This window comes from Dendroctonus ponderosae, unplaced genomic scaffold, assembly GCF_020466585.1.
Source record: "Dendroctonus ponderosae isolate FM_Combo_2020 unplaced genomic scaffold, Dpon_F_20191213v2 Dpon_F_20191213_1, whole genome shotgun sequence".
NCBI lineage: Eukaryota > Metazoa > Arthropoda > Insecta > Coleoptera > Curculionidae > Dendroctonus > Dendroctonus ponderosae.
The window spans coordinates 32,605,112-32,626,529 of record NW_026017110.1 but is presented as its reverse complement, the minus strand read 5'-3'; the positions used below and the strand labels follow the sequence as shown (position 1 = coordinate 32,626,529).

The 21,418-nt window shown below is 37.4% G+C and overlaps 1 protein-coding gene across 8 annotated transcripts in view; it reads left to right on the top strand.

Annotated features, from left to right (window-relative positions):
• Positions 1–21,418, top strand: part of LOC109541915 (leucine-rich repeat serine/threonine-protein kinase 1) — a 444,231-nt gene that overhangs the window by 380,096 nt on the left and 42,717 nt on the right. For 6 of the 8 annotated variants that reach the window (XR_007282525.1, XM_048670748.1, XM_048670746.1 and 3 more), the window contains 11 exons: positions 1,340–1,499; positions 1,558–1,723; positions 1,804–1,919; positions 2,192–2,360; positions 4,746–4,868; positions 4,932–5,108; positions 6,337–6,531; positions 6,663–7,310; positions 7,409–7,572; positions 7,815–8,200; positions 10,411–10,595. Coding sequence is in view for 7 of the 8 variants with exons in the window: in XM_048670748.1 (XP_048526705.1) it covers positions 1,340–1,499; positions 1,558–1,723; positions 1,804–1,919; positions 2,192–2,360; positions 4,746–4,868; positions 4,932–5,108; positions 6,337–6,531; positions 6,663–7,310; positions 7,409–7,572; positions 7,815–8,200; positions 10,411–10,595 (2,489 nt within the window). In the remaining variant the exon portion in view is untranslated. Of the gene's footprint in view, positions 1–1,339; positions 1,500–1,557; positions 1,724–1,803; positions 1,920–2,191; positions 2,361–4,745; positions 4,869–4,931; positions 5,109–6,336; positions 6,532–6,662; positions 7,311–7,408; positions 7,573–7,814; positions 8,201–10,410; positions 10,596–21,418 lie in introns of those variants that run through there. The other 2 variants (XM_048670747.1, XM_019910914.2) reach the window with 2 other exon arrangements.

The following is a 21,418-nucleotide window of genomic DNA, read 5'->3' as shown; positions in this document are numbered from 1 at the left end:
AATTCAACAGGAATCGTTGAACGACCTATTTCGAAACGTCAATCTGTTCTCATAACCTCGAATTCTGCGGGGTTTGGTGTTTACAAGTAATCCATACAACGCCAAACATTTGAATGGTTAAATGCAAACAAGCTATTGTCTGTGTAATCTTCTGTTTATCCACGCTTATCAAGCAGCTTCTTGTATTCAGTTAATTAACTCGTGCTCCATTTGTATCTCCTTGTGCTGTGTGTATCGTACAAACGCCTTTCCTCAGTATTTACTTGGTGCTTGGGAAAGTGTCAGTTATTGTGTCCTGAGTACCCCTGGAAGAGCCTGATTCGATTATATCCAATACTTATTCCTCTGTGTCTGGAACTTGAACATCGATTGTCGTCCACTATCTTCCTGGAACCACTCTTCTCGCCCTTTGTTGGCGTGAGTTCTTTCAGCTTCTGCCATGTTACTGTAGCATTTCACTGTAGCAAGTAAGTCACAGTTTGACAAATTATTGTTATTATTGACAAGGGCCATCCACCTGTAACTATCTGTTAATGGCAAAAAACATCATTGCCGCTTTGAATTTTCATCAAAAAATTGTAGAACAGAACTTTTTCAAAATCGAAAATTTTTGTAATATGAAGCAAAGATCGTAATTTTTCTTTTTGAATGCTTAAGTATTCCAATATGCTGCCAATTAAACATGGAACTATTTCAAAATAATGCTTAATAGCACAGGTGAAATTCGATCTTCAACTGTTAATATCTTCTAGAAATTTTGGAAAAAAAATTTTTCAATATTTTTCTCGTACTCTCCAAGTGAGCCTCTATCACCCCTTAAAAAGAATGACGCCAATTTTGAATTACCCTGTATTACTGAAATCGTAATAAAATGCTCTATTTAATGACACACAAAAATGACAGTTCTCTTCAGCTCAGCTTCAGTCTCTTGACAGCTGTCAAATTTTGAGTAATCAATTTTGAGGAAGAAAAAAAATCAGTTTTGAGGAATCAAAATTTGTTTTGAGTAGAGCCTTTAAAACTGCAATTATTTGCCCATTATTCTTCTCGGATCTGCTGTGGTTTCAAAGATTCTTGTACTTATAATCAAAAATAACTCACCCTGTATATTAATACATATTTTGCTATTAAAGTAAAATAATATTGAAAAAATTGCTATGAATTGCCAAATAGACCGGGCTCTAGTTGAATTGGTTAATGTAGGTACCTACTTTATCTCAACATATTAGATTGATCAGAACTAGTTCTGACTCAATAAATAATTTATCAATTTTCTACTAATATGTAAGTTATACCTACATACAAAGTACTAATTGTAGATTTATTTAATTTACATTAGATGCCAAAGAAAAAGCCAGACTCGACATCCATGCCGCCATTGGCCACGCTTGTTCTCAGGGGGATGTGAACTCAGTGCAACAACTCTTATCCTCCTTGCAAAACGATGCGGAACTCATTGTTAACATGGCCCCAAGCGGGGCCAATACATTATTATTTTCGTAAGTTTGCCCAATTTATTTAAACCAATTTATTTTTAACAAATGAATCATTTTATAGTGCCTGTGAAGTGGGCAATCGTCAGATAGTAAAACTCCTGTTGGATTTTGGAGCTGACGGAAGATGCCATTCTGTTACAAAATATTCTCCTTTGTACATAGCTTCTTATCAAGGTCAACGGGAAGTTGTAGAAATGCTTTTGATTAAATTTCCAGAACTGGTTCAGGTAACTAATCCATTGCTTTTTTACGGATTCTGGGAAACACCATTTGTAAGTATAAAACTTTTCTATATGTTCATTTTTAGCAACATACTGTCGAAAGATGGCTGCCAATACATGCTGCATGCATCAATGGCCATTATGCCATTTTGGAACTTTTATTTTATTTTCCTTATCCAACTCGCGTTCTGCGAAAATATAGGTAGGCACGCTATTAATATTTACAACTGCATCATATTTTGCGATTATATACTAAAGCAATTTAATTGAAAACTATCTAAAGCAAGCAAAAATAAAATACATTAAAAATATTTACAATGATTTTGAAATTACAGTTACGCACATTACATTACAACTAGTGCCCACTTAAGGCGAAAATGCGGGTTTCAATTAATTTTAAATCTAGCAAGAAAATATTGCTTAAATAATTTATTACCTGTTTCAACTTTAATAAAACGATTGATGTCATGATAGGGATGCTTCTGAACAATGGGAATATTACATGCCGTTTGATATAAACGAAAGAGATGCAACTGGCCAAAATATTTTATATGTGGCATCTTTATTAGGGAACAAGAAGTTAATCGATGTAATACTGCACTTTAAAGTCAAAGCTACTCGCATTATACAGTCTGGAAGTTCAGTAAGTACCTAGACATAAGAGCAAAACATTGGTTATGTGTGAAACGTTTGTTTTTGTATTGTTAATAATTCCTTTACACATAGTTTCAAACACACCTAGAACATAGTTTCAAAAAGTTGCAGCATCTTGGGCCTTTTAATTTCGTTAGTTGAAAAAATTAGCAAAAACACGTTTAGGAATATATGCGCGTCGGTCCAGAACACTTTAAAAATATCTTATTCTCTTCTTCGTGTAAAAGGACAACGTCCTGTCAATTCTGTCATCAGCCTTCCTGTGATCCTGATGTCCAGCTTTCATACTGGCGTTTTGGGGGCCTGCCAGTTTTGGCCTACTTTGTAATTCGGTCTGTAGTGATTCGTTCTATGTGGTCTCATCAACACTAGCGTCTCTTTCTCACCCATCTGACAACGTCCTGCATTCCCAGTTATCTTCTGGTGTTCTCGATGCGTATCCTCTCATGCAATGTGGTCCCTTTTATTGTTCTTAGGATTTTGATCTCCGCTGTTATCATTTTCTTTTTGGTAACAGACGTTTCAGCTCTTGTCTCGGCGGCGAAGGTCATTATGGGCCTGGCGCAGGTCTTATAAATTCGTGCCTTGCTCTATGTGGTCATATATTTGTTCTTATAAATTATATCTTGCAAACACTCTGATACTCTTACGGCTTTTCTGAGTTGGCTGTACACCTCATTGACTGCTTCTGCTGCTCGATTCCTATACCCCCAGATAGTTGAAATTAATCGCCTGATGTGCTCATTAATGCGCTCACTCACTACCAACTTACATCGGATCGGATCTTACGATTTTACCATAGATTATGTTTTTTCGTTCAAAATTTGCATATTAAGCCTCTGTGCTGTTAGGTTGAATGGGTATAGAAGGTGTTGTAGGTCATCTTCGCTCTCTGGTATCAAGATTGCATCGTCTGTGTAACAGAGTATTCTCAGGCGGCGGTTGTTCGTCCTGAATCCTGCATCGACGTTCCGACTTTATATTATTTGGTCCATTATGATTTTAAAAAGCCATGGGCCAAGACTACCTTCCTGTCTAATGCCGGATGAGACTTTAAGTTCTCTTGTTAGACCACATTCTGTTCTTCACATTATTTTATTGTTTATGTTAAGCCGCTTTATTAGGTTTATGGGGCACTTATTAACATATTTTTGGTTCAGTCGGTCAATTACATCCTTAAGCTGTACATTGTCAAATACTTGCTTTAGATCTACAAAGAATGTGTACATTGGTTTATTGAATTCAATGGATTTCTCTATCAATTGGCGTAATAAAAATATTGCGTCTGTCGCTGATCTATTTCAGCGAAAGTCCTGCTGGTCCTCGGAAATTCCTACTTTATCAGTTATTTTGTCTGCTAATATTTTTGTTAGCAGTTTTAGTATACTACTTAGTAACGTGATGCCTCGGCAGTTTTTCCGGTCCGGTTTTGGGCCTTTTTTACATATCGGTATTGTTATGCTAGTTCTCCATTCTTTGGGTTAGCTTTGTTAGCAGGTTAGCATTCCGCTTTGTTTTATTTTTCCGAATAAAACTTTTCTAAATCTCAGATTTTGTGACCTCCGTACTTAAGTAATTTATTTGAAATGTTGTCATTGTGACTGGAGATTTTCGGGTCTTTAATCTCTGTATGGCCGTTAGTTCTTCTCTCAGTCAGATCGATTTTCCATTTCTGTATCATCGCTGTTTTCGCTATTGTTTTCATATAGGTTTTCAAAGTATCTTACCCATGTTTCTTGGTTTATTGCATTTATTTCTAGTTCCTCATTGCCTCATTTTTTTTCTTTCGTAGCCTGTTCCAGATCTTCTTCTGGCCCCGTGTAGGTCCATTTCCACCAAGAACCTTTCCCAGTATGTTCTTTTGCGGTGTTTAATCACTTCTGTTGCTGTCTCTTTTGTAGACTTCATATTGTTCGGGTGATCTGTTGTTGATGTACCTTCTGTAAGCGTTTTTTTCTCTTTTGCTAATTCCCTGACTTCTGTGGTGAACTATGGCTAATTGTTTCTTTTATTTGTGTTTATTGCCCTTTCTCCTAGGGCTTCCTTGACACTGTTCTTTACGTTGTTTTTTATTTCTTCCCATGCGTCTTCTCCATTTTCTTTTCCTGTTATTGTATTGTATCTGGCCGTATGTCGAATATCTTTGCTACTTCCTCCACGATGTCCCTGGCTTTAGTTTTACGTCTTAGCTCGGTGTTTCTAATGTGGTCTCTTAATGATATGCCAAGCATGCTTTGTTTTACCGCCCTTTGGGCTGTCTCTAATTTTTTAGCAGACTTTTTGGTGAGGGATTGATAAAAAATAAGAATAATCCCGATTTTTCAATATATCTTAATCTTAATTAAAAAGTAAATTAATTATGTCATTTTTCTAGGAAGATGATTTGACTCCTTTATCTGAATCTGTAGTAAGTCCAACTAGAAGACGTATTTCAGACGGGATTATGAGTATTATGTCAAAGTTGCACATCTCAAAAGATTGTTCGGCAGATAACGAGGCAAGTACCTACTGATCCCTTAGTTCATTGTTCCTGAAGTCATAATTTTTCTTTGATTTTCAGTTTGACGGTAACACCAAACCTGTATGTCCCCTTCGTATCGATATGTACTGCAATAATAATACAGAAACAGCACTACATGCCGGAATTAGAGGCAAGCACTATGACATAACATTAGCTCTATTAAACGCAGGAGCAAATGCAAACGCTATTATAAAGCCGTATCATAACATGAATGATGTACGTTTTTACAGATTTTCTTCTTACCAATTACTTATACTAAACTTTATGACAACATAATAAATTGTAGAAGCTTTATCATAATAATGGCGAAGTTTTGATAAAATGATTACCCGAATTCACCAATATGTAACGGTGGTCGGGTTTTATCGAGATTTTGTTTCACGAGAGAACGACTAGATATACGTATAACTGACCCCTACAAAATAATTCCCCGCAAAGAGAAACCTCCAATTTTTTTTTAACTTTAATACCCTGTGTCTCGTTAACCATGGGCCTGAGAGAAAAAACTTAAATGGAAACGACTTGTTTTGAGTTTGTCAATCATCCTGTATACTTCTACAGTTTCACATTGTCTATAGTATCTATACAGGGTGAGCCAGTTTATATTAGCAGACCTGTAACGGTCGATAGAAAATACAATTTTAAGCTGAAAATATCATTCGAACGTATATTGAAAACGGCTTCGTTTTTTTAGATACAGCGTAGTAAAAATTATCATTTTATTTTATGTTTTTTAATATTTCACGCAAATCTTTGTAATAAAATATACAACATACTGTAATAAAATTATATATTCTGGGACATATCCCAATACCACATCCAATCATTAGAAATTTACTAAAAATCTAAAATCGTTTATTTTAAGTTTGATACTTTATTGTGATTAATTTGCAATTAAAAAGTTTTTTGAAAAAATCTCGAAAACGGTTACTGTTAGCGCAATCGAACAAGAATACCTTTCTTACGGTACAAAAAAGTTAGTATTATTTAAATTTAAATTTGGCGAAAACTTGGGCATTATTGGATGTGGTATTGCGATCAATCACGGAATTTATAATTTTATTGTAGTATCTTCAGATTTACTTAAAAACAATTTAAATAAAATATTAACTTTGCCATTGTGACAGTCAAAAACGAAGCGGTTTTCGATACATGTTTGCATTATACTTTCGTCTTAAAATTAGATTTTCTTTCGACCGCTAAAGTCCTATCGTATTATAAACTGACTCACCCTGTATATTTAATAATGTAATCACACGTACGATGTTTTGGGGCACTCTGTATATTTAATACTAATTTTACAATACGACACACTTAAAACTCTGTATGTTCTCATTGGTACGATTAATAAAAACGTTTCGATACCTCGTGAGATAAAGTCTCGAGTATTGTATTGTATATCAAAAGTTAGCAAAGTTAGCACTAATCTTTTAATACATTTTAGGATGTCAGCTCTTGTTCAATAGAGGATGATTTAAACTATACATCATCGGGCCTTGTAGAAGCTTGCCGAAATCGTGATGTTCCTATTGTAGACCTCCTGCTCAAACGTGGAGCTAGAGATGATGACTGCAAAGCTTTAGTGATAGCTGTGACTAACAAAGATGAGACCCTGATAGCAAAACTTTTGTCTACCAAAGTAATTATTCGGTTTTGGCATTCACGTAAACAGTTTTTTATCGCATTTAATCAATCAGTCTGAACATTGTTTAATCATGTTAATTCGGCTTACTGTTAGAGCCTTTACTCAATAGTTCTAATTTATTACAGGCACATCCTGATCCAGAGTACAAGATAAATAAAAAGTCCATGACGGAAAATATAAACTCCACTCATATAACTATGTTTGCCAACATTTCAAGCTTGACTTACTCCAGCTTATTCCCAAATACTCCTACCATGATCAATTGGCACAACCAAAAATGTGGTTTAAGTGAAATAAAACTTCAATGGCTTATTGATGCTGCCTTAAATCTAAATCCGAAGCTGAAGCAAAATCCACGAAGCTACGATATTGCCTTGTTTTCTATAACGAGATTGGACGTGTCAAACAATAACATCAGCCAAATTCCATTGGGCGTATTTCAACTGCAGAGCTTGAAATATTTAAATTTGTCTCAAAATAGAATTGAGATATTGCCTATTCCTGAGGTACCACCAGTCAAAAAGGGGTCCAAGAGGAAAGTTAGAAAAGAAAATTTGAGTTACTGCTGCCCGCTTCTGGAAGAGTTGTATTTGCAAGAAAATAGACTGAATCAAGTTCCAGATGCAATTTTCAAATTACCTAATTTAATAACGTTGGTTATTTCAAATAATAAGCTGCAACACTTGCCTTACGATATGTGGATGGCTCCGAAATTGAAAGAATTAAATGCCTCATTCAACCTTTTAAAGGAATTACCTTCAGCACCCAATGAGGTACTTTAGATTCAACTTAATATTTCTTTTTGATGATCGGGCAGATATGGGTTGTATGCTTTTTCAGTGATTTAATACATATTTGATGTGTGTTGTAGGTAAAAGAAAATTTGGACAGAATGAGCGTTAGTTCAAGCGAGAGTCATCTATCTAATTTAACTGAAAACGATTCCGAAAGTGAAATAACCGAGTTTGATAAAATGCTTTGTCACGAGGAGTCCGTTCCTGCAGTAAAATACCGAAAGAAAGAAAGGTCATATTTGTAAGTAGGAATAAATCATTATTTGAAAAGTTTCCAACAGTGCTGCAATTTGTAGTTAGACATTCTAAGGATTTAACTTTTATCAAGGAGGTACTTTTCATAAAAGTTTCGAAATATTTCACTGATTGTGTATCTGTTCTAAATTAAAAAATGTCTAACAAGGATATCTAATTTTACACATCATGCAGTCCGTTTTTTATGTTCAACCAGGCAGTTGAGTAAATTTTTTAACTACTTTTTAGTCAATTGGACGTAAATCACCATCACATCTGGAGCAAAAATGTAGAAGTAACTGAACAAATATTCCATTACGATGAAACGTCTCTCGAAAAGTGTTCTCAACTCTCCGCTTTAAATCTGGCCCATAATTTATTTACCAGCATTCCAGTGGTGCTTCCTTGCCTGGCAGTAAATCTTACTAGACTGAATATGGCTTTCAATACTTTGAGGTCTATGTCTCATATTACCAGCTATCCAAGTTCCTTGAAACAGTTAGATTTGAGCCATAACCAGATCACCGTATGGCCTAGCCTTCCACAGGTTGAGGCTCACGATAATATGGAACTAGCTAATTTGGCTTGTTATATGGATAATGTAGCTTTTAAAGGCAAGTCTGCTGAAGTCGGCGGTAGGTACTGAACTTTACAATAGTTTTATAATCGTTCCTATTACCCTTCTGTCCATGAAAAGAACTAGTAAATTTTTTATTGTTTAATACTGTAAGTACATCTTCTTCTGGTGCACTCCATTACTGGAGGTTTGCGATCACTACATCAAAATCTTTCCTATTCTTTGCCGCTCCTAGTAATTGAACGTTCATGTCTGTCCAAGTTCTGATGTTACGTAGCCATGACATTGTTCTTGTGCCGACTCCTTTCCGGCCTTCTATCTTTCTTTCAACTATTAGCCTTAGCAAGTTGTATTTGTCATTTCTCATTATGTGGCCTAAGTATGAGGTCTTTCTTTTCTTAATCGTTGTTATTAGTTCAAGTTCTCTATTTAGGGTGCTCATTACTGCTTGATTTGTTATGTGTTGTGTCCATGATATTCTGAGCATTCTGCGATAGAGCCACATTTCAAAGGCTTCTAGGCGTCTCATGGTATTTAATTTTAGTGTCCACGCTTCAACTTCATATAAAAGAACAGACCAAACGTAGCATTTAATAAATCTGAGTCGAATGACTAAGTTTAGTTTACGATTACATATAATTTGCTTCCATTTGTTGTAGATGTTTCTGGCCTGTTATATTCGTGTTTTTTTTCTGAATCTGAATCCCACTTATCATTTAGTACTACTCCTAAGTATCTGAACTTCTGGACTTGTTCTAGTTGGGTGTTATTTAGATAAATGTGACAGTTTTCATCCGGTTTGTTTATTGCCATTACTTTAGCTTTTTGAACATTTATCGTCACATTGCCTCACTAGCATTATTAACTCTACCAATATGTTGTTTTGTAAATCTTCTACAGTTTCTGCAACTAGTACGGTATCGTCTGCATATCTAATGTTGTTCATATATTTATCGTTTATTTTTATACCAATTTCGACATCGTCTAGTGCTTCTTTGAATATGCATTCAGAGTATTAGTTGAAGAGCAATGGAGACATGACGCAGCCCTGTCGGACACCTCTTTGAATGTGGACGCCTTTAGTCGTATTGCCGGAATATTTTAAGGTAGCCTCTTGGTTCCAATAAAGATTTTGAATTATGCGGAGATCTTTTCTGTCTAACTTCATCTTCTGCATTTCATTCAAAATATTTCCATGTTGCACCCTATCAAAAGCCTTTTTATAATCAATGAAACCTAGATATATTTTTTTCTGGTGATCTAGGCATTTCTGAATTAGGGTTTGAGTTGTAGAGAGCCTCTTTGGTCCCTAAGGCCTTTCTAAATCCAAATTGAGAGTCACTTACATCTAGTTCACATTTTCTGTAGATGCGATTCTGTATGATCAAGCTAATGAGCCTGAATTTGTCACATTTTCGTGAGTTAGCTTTCTTAGGTATAGCTATGAATTCGGATTTAAGCCATTCCTTTGGTATTACGCCACTTTCATAGATCTTAGTAAAGAGATGTGTTAGTAGTTTTATGTTGTTATTGTCTAGTAGGTTTAATACATCTATTTCTATTTCGTCTGGGCGGCAAGCTTTCCTATTCTTTGCATACTGTATCGCATGTTTAACTTCTATGTCTAGGATTGGGGGTCCTTTCACTTCCCACGTCGGCGGCTGGTGTAATTTATTCAGGTGTGTTATCCGCGAAGGATTTTTCTATGCATTCTTCCCAGATTTGCATCTGTTCGTTTTTTTCTGTAATTCTTCCTTTGTTATCAAGGATGGGTATATTTTGTTTTTTGTTATTATAGGAGGCTTCTTTTAATTTTTTGTTGAGGTTGAATGTGTCATGTTTTCTGTTTAGATCTTCTGCTTCTTTACACACTTCATTTATCCACTTTTTCCTTGCTTGTTTGATTTTTGTATCGATGGTTCTTTGGATCTATTTGTATAACTGTGCATTGTTTTTGTGTTTTCTGCTCTCTTCCATAAGTTCCAAAATGTCTTCCGTCATCCATGTTTTCCGTTTCTTACTGTCCTCACTCTTTAGTTCTTCTCTTTGTACTCCAACTATCTTACTTTTTATAGTCTTCCATGCATCTTCCATCCCCCATCTCCCGTTATTATTGTTTCTTTCAGTTCTTCATTAAGTTTGGTAGTTACTTTTTTAAGTACATAAGTACGTAATAACATCTAAATCAAACGCACTGAAAAATTGCAGTCAATTTTATCGATTTTCTCAAGAATTGCGATATTTTACAATTGTTCTGTGAATTTTCAGTCAGGAGACATTCTTCAAGATCAGTTAGACATACAGTGTTACATTCTGTGTGTATCCACAGGAGACATTTGCGCCTTGATAATTTAAGAACCCTAATATTGGCAGACAATCAGTTCAATCGGATTCAACTTAGTACTGATGATAATGGTGATATTAGCGGTACGGATGATGAGGAACCAGAAAGAGTAAGTTCTTTATTTGCCATATGATCACTTAAACACTATACCTATTATTTTAATTCCCGTTATGCAAGGTGAACTGTTTAACATAAAACACGCTCTAATAAATGTAGTTGCATTGAGTGGTCTGAGGGTGATTTATAAATATGGGATGAAACTTCTATGGATTGATTGACAGTGCAGCAATTGGAGGTATATAGTAGTTTCCCAAGTCTTGTCCGAAAATGTATGCATCAGACTTTATAGACATCAGACTGTATATTTTCAAGATCATGTTCATTTTCTGTTTATCTAGATCCTCTTGTGATATCGATGTTCAACTCTCGTGCCATCTTTCTGGTGGTTGGCCAGGTGGGCGCTTTGAATTTGGCTGTTCGTTCTTTGCCCATTTTGGCCATCGATCATGGTTCATTATTTTCACGTGATCTTTCCAGTTTCGGCGTCTTGACCGTACAAACCGAACGATGTCCCGAACTTTCAGTTCATCACGTATGGCCGTGCTTCTTATTTGATCCCGTACTGTTATTATTTTTATTGTACCGGGTGGGCCACTGAGAGGTGGTCGGCCGTATCTCACAAACCATTAGTCGTATCGAATTCAGGTAAAAAATAATATGAGCAAAGGGACCACGATAAATTGCTGGAAATTACTTTGAAGTTCGCAAAATGGCCACTAGAGGGCGAAAGTGCAACAGTAAATTTGAAATACGGTTTTTTTTGCGGTGTCAGATAGGCTAAGGTATGTTGAAAATACTTTAGTCCTATTCCTGAGAAAATTTTACTTATTTTTTGTTGGAATCTAGTTGTTCTTGTTTTTAGTGCTAGCTTTAGGCAACTAAAGTAGTGGGGAAAGGCCAAATAAAGGTTCAAAAAGTTATTGATAACTCCATATTGGCGTAACAAAATTCAACGTTTAAATTGCATTTGAAAAGCTCCCTATTTACCGTAACACCTGCTGTAAAATATTCGCCCATATGATTGCCACTTTGGCCGCCAGAGGACGCGTTGTAAAAGGTCGTCAATCTTTTAATTATATTTAATATATTAGATTTATAATATTTTAGCTGCTTAGAAAGGGGATAAAAAAACACAGAATAGTGAAAACTACACACCGTTATATTTATTGCAACCGAAGATGTAAACAATTTGACAATAACAATGATATTATAATAAGACATGGCAATTATTGGTCCTGATAAGAACCGATTGTTATATTTCACGCATTATGAGTATTCCTGAGGACGAAATGCACCCTTGGGATTAAAACCTGCTTAGATGCTCAAAATGTTTTCCATCATTTCGAATGCATTGCTAATCCTCATTCTCGTAGCTAAAACAGCTCACTATACATACTTCTGCGACAGGAATGTGATGAATTGCATGCTTAATTTTGCTTATTAGGTCCTGTTTGAAAGTTGGTCCGGTTTGGTAAACAATCTATTTTATTGTCCCCCACAAATAAGAGTCCACATACGTTAGATCAGGTGACCTAGCAGGCTACGGGAATAAACAGCCTCGTCCTATTCATCTATCGCGATAAGCGTTGTAAAAATCGACGGACATTTACCGAAAAAGAGCCGGGCACCCATCTTGTCGAAAAAACATGTTCACTCCCTTTCGCAACGGTATGTTTTCTAGAAGTGATGGTAGTTGGTTTTGTAAGAAGTCTAAGTATATATTTCTATTTAGCTTCGGTTCAAATATAAATGGACAATAATTTCGCTCTCAATTATTTCGCATCAAATATTGACACTAAATCGACCCTGATGCTCAACTTCCTGCAGCTAGTGAGTGTTTGTCCTGGACCAGTAATGCAAATTATGCAAATTAACTTCCCCATTGATTGGTTAAAAAGAGCTTCATTTGTTCAAAGTAATTTGTAAGAAACTGATGATCATCTCGAATTATATTTAGTAGCCAATGGCAATGATCCAGAAGCTTCTCAAAATCTTGATGTGACAAAGCCTGGCGAAGAACGACGTAGTAACGATCTAACAGTCGTAAAGTCTAAAAAAATATATGTTTTAACTACCACTTTAACATTACATATTTAGCCATAAGAGTGTATTAAAATATACAATAGTGAAAATAAATGAAAAAGTAATAGATCATACAGGGTGATTCAAAATTGGCGTCATTCCTTTTAAGGGGTGATGGAGGCTCACTTGGGGAGTACAAGAAAAATATTGAAAATTTTTTTTTCGAAAATTTCTAGAAGATATTAACAGTTGAAGATCGAATTTCACCTGTGCTATTAAGCATTATTTTGAAATAGTTCCATGTTTAATTGGCAGCATATTGGAATACTTAAGCATTCAAAAAGAAAAATTACGATCTTTGCTTCATATTACAAAAATTTTCGATTTTGAAAAAGTTCTGTTCTACAATTTTTTGATGAAAAGGCACAGCGGCAATGATGTTTTTTGCCATTAACAGATAGTTACAGGTGGATAGCCCTTGTCAATAATAACAATAATCTGTCAAACTGTGACTTACTTTGAATTTCCTTTCACGAATTTGCGGATCTGCGATTAGTTCAGGGGAAATTCTACAGTAACATGGCAGAAGCTGAAAGAACTCACGCCAACAAAGGGCAAGGAAAGTAGTTCCAGGAAGATAGTGGACGACAATCGATGTTCGGTTTCCAAGCACAGATGAACAAGTATTGGACATAATCGAATCAGGGCCTTTCAGGGGCACTCTATAACACCGCCAGACAACACCCCCCGAGGAATGACGCCAATTTTGAATCACCCTGTATTTATTGACATATTATGTTTTCTCAAGATCGTACGAACTGCCGTTTGCCCTAGCCCTTAAATGAGGATTGAACTCAATTGACTCAATATATGGTAAAACATTTATAACATTTTCCTCAGTGCGACCACTACGGAATCTTCACAATCTAGACGGTGGATGCTTCCTGTAGTCTGTAATCGTTGCTCAAGACGAGTGAAAAATCTGCAGTTATATCGGTGTCTCCCTGGGAAACGCGCCGCACCTCATACACTCTTGATGCAATAACTTCACTTTGCAAGCATTCAAAGTAAACTGCTAACATCTCAAAAGCATCTTCGTTTGTAAGAGGGATTTTAGAAGAGTCTAAAAACTTCAAGATTGACTAGATTGTCAAGCAAATTTATTTGTTATTACGAAACGGAATACTTGACGTAAAAACGCTATAAAATTATTTATATCTTCAGTTGCAAAAAATTGTATCGATATGCGGTTTTCACTATTTCGTTCTCTTTCTACGCAGCGTAAATATTACATAATTTCATTTAAAAAATTGAAGAAAAACGACAAAGTTTGACGACCTTTGATGACACGCCCTCTCGCAGCCAGATGCAATCATAAGAGCGAATATTTTAAAGCATGAGTTAAAGTATAAAGTAAATAAAGAGATTAATTTACTAAAATTTAAATTTCGAATTTGGTTAAGCCAATGCGGAGCTATCAATGACTTTTTGAACCAATATTTAACTTTCTGACATGCACTAAACTTTTTCTAACCGCGTCCTTACCTAAGTATACCTTAAAATTTAAGTCCGACTTAAGCTTCAATGAGTTGCACCATCCGTTTTTCACGTGTTCTTAGCTAAGCTTCAGGCAATAACGAGAACTCAGTATTTTTCGTTCTGTTATGTATGTCTGTGTTGTTTCTAACCGAAATTCGAGATCTTTTTAAAATTTTGTTTCACTAATGGCTACAAAACAGAAATGGTCTCTTAATTTTAGCGCTTCTGAAAGAGATACTCTTTTAGAGCTCGTCGCGTTTCATTAAGATGTCATCGAAAATTAAAAAAACAAAACAAATGCCGTGCCTTCCCAAGAAAAGCAGCGAACATGCTAGAAAATAACGGGCGAATTTAATGCTATTTGTTAAAACAATTAATAATTCATTTTTAAACAACAATTCCGCGTATGACCGCAACAATCAGGAAATTCTACAATAACCAAAAATAAGGCATCCGGAAGCACATTTCCAATCAGAAAAAAACGTTATTAAACTGGTGGCGGAGGAGTTGTGCCTTCGGTTCCAAGGGGCAATGCAGATAAAATATTATCCATAGTAAATAATAAGATCTTGTATGGATCATTCACTTGCTCCTTTTGATGGTAATTGGGTACAGCCAAATGAAACTCCGCCATCTCTCATTTTCCCAAATAGTCAGAAAGGGCGTTCATGAAACATTGAAATTCAAAATTCATGATGTACGTAGGTACTTATTTCTTGAAAATAGGACATTACGATTACGCATTTATATACGTATGCTGTATATTTGACTAACTAGCGTGACTAGACTAAAGTGAGGTTGGAAGAAGGCTGTCATGCTTAAGTACTCGATAACGAGTCCTTAAATTTAAGATTTTCAAAGACGAACTTAAGATCGTGTCATCGGTTGGTGTAATCCATTTTTGCAGTTAGGCTCGAACTTAACGCTCAGCATAACCTTCCTTAAATAAATAAGTGAAGTTCTCTCAAGAATGGAATGAAAATACTTTCAACATATTGTACCGTGGATGGCCGGGTATCAAACTCTTCAGCTTCCAACTTTTATTCCACTCGATTTAACTTTAAATACGGAACAGGAACAAACTAACTTCAAAACTACCGTCTACTTCACAAACAATAACAATAACAGACGGCTCTTCCGGGGTTTAACCTCTTCTGCACCCGGTCGTTGCTGTCACTTCACTGACTCACCTCTGGTTCTCGTCGCCGCTTATATAGTTTCCTCCAGGTAACCCAGACGGTTCCCGAAATCTCCAGCTCAGGTGCGAAATTTCTCGCTTGTCAGTGTCATATTTGACAGTAAATGGGGCGCAAATGCGGCTCCCATTTACTGAAATACCATCAATTTCGATCCCCCCATTTCAAACGTGAGTACCCCAGGCCATTTCCGTTACACTGCGCCCCCTCTAATCGCCCCGATTAGGTAATTCCTGGATCATCGTTATATCTGGCCAAACGGTGAATGTGGACAACTTTAAATTTTGCCTGAGGGCTCTTCTGATTGCTCATCAACAGTTCAACGCCGCCGACGTCGCGCGACTTTTCGCTGGTGTTCACTTGGCGCACCACCTTGTCCATCTATTGCATCAGCGTCCTCACCAGGTTAAAGAATTTGAACACATCGCCAGTATCGGCCAGTTTTCCTCTGCGCTGGTCGCAAACCATTCGCGAACTGGCCCACGCAGACACCACTTCTTGTTCTCTATTTGTGATCTCTTTAGCTCTGTCGCCCGCATAGCTGGCTTGAAGCTTGGCCGATTCTGCTTGGATCTGTTGCACTTGGTTCTGAAGCGCTGCAGCGTTGAAACAGAACCAGCATCTCGGCCCAGTTCGTGAGAAGAGGTCACCACTTCGCGATCAGCTATCCACTGCTCCAAGTCGCCAACGTCTCTGTTGAGCAGGAAGAGCTGCAAAGCCTCATCCAGCTTAGCGCGTCCTTCTTGCGGAAAATCCTTCAGTCCGGCATACAGTTGTTGTAGTACAATCCAGTTGCGACTGGTTAACAGCGACCTGCTCGGCTAAGGGATGTCCTTTAGCCGACAGGGCATTTACAGTTTCACCCAGTCCACTGATGGTGTCCGCATAAGCTTCAACGGCCGCTTCCAGACTTTCGTGCTTCTTCATGAAGTTCCTGGCGCTGGTCTCATCTTTGCCCCAATCTTCCACCATCATGTAGAGCTCCTGCTCGCTCATCCAGCTCTCGGCCTCATTGGCATCGAACAGATACTGCTGCGCCCGCTCGTTCCTCAGCAAGTTGGCTCGTCCATTATCGATGGCTTCCTTTTCCCTAATTTCATTTTTGCTTAACCGTCGACGCTCTCTGATGATGTCAATAACAGATTCGTTCTGTAATGACGCCACTGCTAAAAGAGTCTCCAAATTCGATGCAGCGTATGCATCTATTATTATTATGCATTCTACATCAGGCTGAGCTTCGGCTGGCGCATTTTCTTCGATGGGAATGTTTTCTTCTATCGGCAATTCTGGGTCGAAAAATTGCTCAACTTCAGTAGCGATTTTAATTAAATTGGCGTCTTCATCTAATGCTGGCAAGTCATGTACGGGTTTATCGCTAGTTAGCCCATTGCACTCAGAATCAGATAATTCTTCACTCAAACAAACTACTTTTTCTAAGTCCGCTTCCACAGTTTTCCTTCTGAGCAATATTTCGGGTTTACTTTTCGCTGATTCAAGCAGATTTTGCGCATTTTTCTGCATAGTGACATACTCATGTTCCACTGGCCTAGTGATGTCTTCGATTTTATCACTCACAGTTTTATCAGCAACCGACAATTCTTCAATCTTCACAATAGTCGCTTCGTCCGTAATCACCTTGTATGATGGGAGTTCTTCAGCATGTTCGTCATGTGATTCCAAAATTGCTATACTTTCCGTGTTTACCACTTCCTTCACTTTCGCCGCTGTTAATGTCTCTTCCACAGAGTCGACTTCTTTCCTCACTTGAGAGTTTTTCTCTGTTGAAACAGTTACTTTTGATAGTATAATACCTGGTAAGTTTTCACAAGAGTTATTAGTTTTAGCCATATCATCTTCTTCAGAGACAACTGAATCAGTTATTTCCCCATCTAAGGACAGTTTCTGATCAGAACTAACCACTTCGGGCTCCACCTGAATTTCCTCTAAATGCCCCTGAGCAATTTGTTCATTCGTGATCTCGACAATACCATCTTCTCGATCAACTTTCGGCTCTTGAACTATTGGATTTGCATATTCTGGCTCTTTCACTACTGGAGGATTGTCCACGATTTCAGTGTTTTCCAAATCATCAGTCACTTTCTCGATGTTCCTTAGTTTGCCTTCAACGGTTGTTTTCAAGTCTTCAAATTTCTTAGCGTTGTCGTCCATTTTAAATATCATTTCTTTCATCACTTTCTTAATGTCGTCCATTTGTCATTCATTTTGTGCATTTTTTTCCTACTGCTGTCGCTCATTTCGTCTTTAATCTGCATGAGCAGTGCAATCAAACTGGGGTTCTCCAGTGCAGGGTCTTCCTTCTTTGATTTACTTCTTGTTTCTATCAAAATTCATCTTGGATTCTGGTAAATCCCACTTCTGACACCAAATGTACCGTGGATGGCCGGGTATCAAACTCTTTCTTCAGCTTCCAACTTTTATTCCACTCGGTATAACTTTAAATACGGAACAGGAACAAACTAACTTCAAAATTACGCAAAAATAAACTCGCTCTTTCGACTCGCGGGGTTTAACATCTTCTGCACCCGGTCGTTGCTGTCACTTCACTGACTCTCCAGCCCAGGTGCGAAATTTCCCGCTTGTCAGTGTCATATTTGACAGTAAATGGGGCTCCCATTTACTGAAATACCATCAATTTCGATCCCCCCATTCCAAACGTGAGTACCCCAGGCCATTTCCGTTACAATATCTTGGCGTATCCAAAACTGCAAAAAACCTGTGTTTAAAATGTATTTTAATTATTGAATAATGTTGCAGTTTTGCCTTCTAGCGGCCATTTTGTGAACTTCAAAGTAATTTTCAACAATTTCTTTGGGTCACTTTACTCATATATTTATTGTTATTACTCATATACTCAATAGTTTGTGAGATACAGCCACCTCTCTCCGTGCTTCTTAGCAGACTCCTTGTCTTGGAGGTTTCAGCTCGGGTTTCTGGATTTCCACGCATGTCAATAGTGGCCTCACCGCGGTTTTGTAGATACAGACTTTGCTTTCTGCTGTTATATGTTTGTTCTTCCATATAATTTCTCTTTAGCAACCATATATTCTTGATGCCTTGATGGCCTGAGTCCGTACTTCATGATATGTTTTTGCATATGGATTGTTCTACTGATAGGCTTGTCATTAAGGGCTAATTTGCATCTGATAGGTTCTCTTCTGATGACCATCCATTCAGCAATTGTTTGCAATAGCTATAACATTCGTTGTAGGATATCTTTGTTTTCAGCCATTAAAATAGCATCATCTACAAGACATAGTATTTTCAACACCCTGTACCATGCTCTATCCTGTCCCGGTTGCGTATTACCAATCTTTACTATTTACAGAGCAACGGTGCTAGGAAGCGCAGTGTAAAATCACCTAGCAAAGATGCGTATTTTACATTGCCGACGTTTACTGCGTTTAGCACACCGCCTAAATCGAAATACTCTGATTCACAGTAAATTTTGGCAACAGTTTAGACGGCCTATTAGCCAATATTTACTGCACCCCAGCTACTTAATTCAAATTTATAAGCCAGAATATAGTATAACTTTACAAACCATATTTTCAAGCTCTTGAACTTGCAACAAAGATTCAACATAACAGTGCAAATTTTATACTAACGGAATAAAATACGAATTTTTTGGTAAAAATTATAAATCTACTAAAATAGGAACATCCATTTTTAAATATCTGAAACACCGTTAACTATTAAATAAAAATATATTAAGCCTAAATAAGAGTTATATTTATTTTATAGGTTTAAGTATTATCCTGTAACACTTAGAAACCATATTAATTTATACTGTGTGATTTGGAATTGTGTGATTGGCATGTTTTCTGTAATATTTTCCCTACATTTCGTTTTCGCTTTTTGCCACTTCCTGATTTGAAGGCCTTTCCGACTGAATTTGCTTGGCTTCAGAAGTAAGACCAGGCCTTTTTTCGCCTGCTAATGGATGTAGGTTGCACTCCTATATTTACAGAAAATCGCGTTTTCCGAATATTACAAATACACGTTTCCAATTGAGAGGCCGTTTTTATTCTATTGAGAGTACCATTCAATTTAATAATTGAATTTGCTAGATCGATAGATCTATTTTCTGAAGCCATTTCAGAAAGTCTTGTGAAATTTAAATTACGTTCATCAATAGCGGGCAAATGTTTCTTATAACTTTAAGACTTCATGACTTCGCCATTTTCCGTTTGCAAAATGGTTATTGAAGATAGGTCACGACGGCTTTCTTGTTTAGTCGTGTTGTCAACTTTTATATCGCATTCCTTAAAATTCACATCCATGTTTTCAAAAAAATCTTCAGAGACGTCATATCCCAGACTTAGCATAGCATAATTTTTTTATCATTTGATGTTAATAATGGGGCATTTTTAAGAACTATTGCACATTTTTTCTGAACCGCACAAATTTGTTTACAAAACTTTCTGTTGGCGCCATACGGACAGTCATACATAGCCAAATCGATATTCACTGTATATATTAAAGATGGGTCTGCATTACTACTTACTGAATACATCTGTGCATTAATTTTTTGTACATTCATATTTCGAATTTTCTGACAAAATTTCATTAACAAAAATTTTTTTTTGTTGACCGATTATTAGCAAATGATAAAATGTGCCTTTTGTGGTATGACTCAAAAACTTTAACTATAAAATCAACTAAGGCACACATATTAAACGCCCTGCACCTTTGTAAAATCACATCACATTTTTTCTAAAACACAAACACCATTCTTCCTTTCCGAGCCAAAATTTTCTTACGTAGGCTTTTAGATTATTATATTTTTGAACAAAATTGTCTCTCATGAATTGATTAAAATAGTAATTTGCTTCTGCAATTGTCAAAGCATACATGATATGTAGAAATAACTTTATTACGTGTCTTCGGTTTTCTTTTCGAATGTTATTGTGGCTATCTCACAGCCAAGGCCAAAAAGCCTGGCAAACATGAAATATGCAAAAATATAGAGCAAACGAATTTAAAAGCACGTGTCTGTGCGTGGATGTTTAACAGACTTAGCCATTTAAGGCCTTGAGTCCTTTGTGCTGGTACCTCGAGGATACCTGGGTGGGGGTGTTTGGGGGGTTTGCTTTTCAGCGGAGGTGTGTTGTGTTTGTGGTCGTTGTTTTGGGCGGTTTTGTGGGTTTTGAAACTAGCGAGGGAACTTTACATTAATGTTTTAGGCTCCAGGAAGCGAATTGCGCGGGGGGCAGGTTGGGGGGCTTTTGTAAGTCAAGCGTTTGTTGTTGGGGGATTTTGGTCAGCTCAGCTACGGTGGGTGGTACCAAGGGGGGTTTGCCATGAGGCTGGTTGGTGTGCGGAAGTTATGTTTTGGGATTTTTTGGGCGAAAGTAGATTTGATGAGGGGGTTTGGATGTGATAGGACGCGGGCTTTGAATTTGTCGTGAAGCCTCGAAATGAAGTCCTCAATGGTTTCCATTTTGAGGTTTGCATGGATCTGGGAGTTTCGGACATACCAGGGGGGTCTCGTCATTCGCCGGAGGATTTTGTTTTGGAATCTTTGGAGCTTGGCAATGGCAGATTTGGAGGTTTGGCTAAGGATGGGGGCAGCGTAACAAATTTGGGATCTGATGACCTGTTTGTAAATCAGAATTTTGTTTTTAAGGGAGATGGCGCTTTTTTGGTTGAGAAGGGGGTACAAACAGGCTGTGGTTCGGTGGGCTTTTTTGAGGGCGTTGGCGATGTGGGCGTTGAAATTTAGTTTGGGGTCTATTGTTATCCCAAGGTACTTGATGGTTTTGGAGTAGTCGAGGGGGGAGCCGTTTTGTGTAAGTTTGGGGGTCTTGTAAGTAATTCGTTTGTTTGTTATGAGTAAGGTTTGGGTTTTGTCCGGGTTTATTTGGATTTTCCAGGTTTCGGCCCAGTCCTGGAAGGCGTCGAGGTGTCTTTGAAGGGTCAGAACGATGTAGTTGAGGTTTCGGTTTGAGTAGTAGATGCCAGTGTCGTCGGCGAAAAGGGCTAGTTTGGTGTGAGTGTTTTTGGGGGCGTCGGCCGTGAAAAGGTTATAGAGGATTGGGGAGAGCGGGGCCCCTTGGGGGACCCCGGCCTCGATGGATCGAGTGGAGGATTTGGT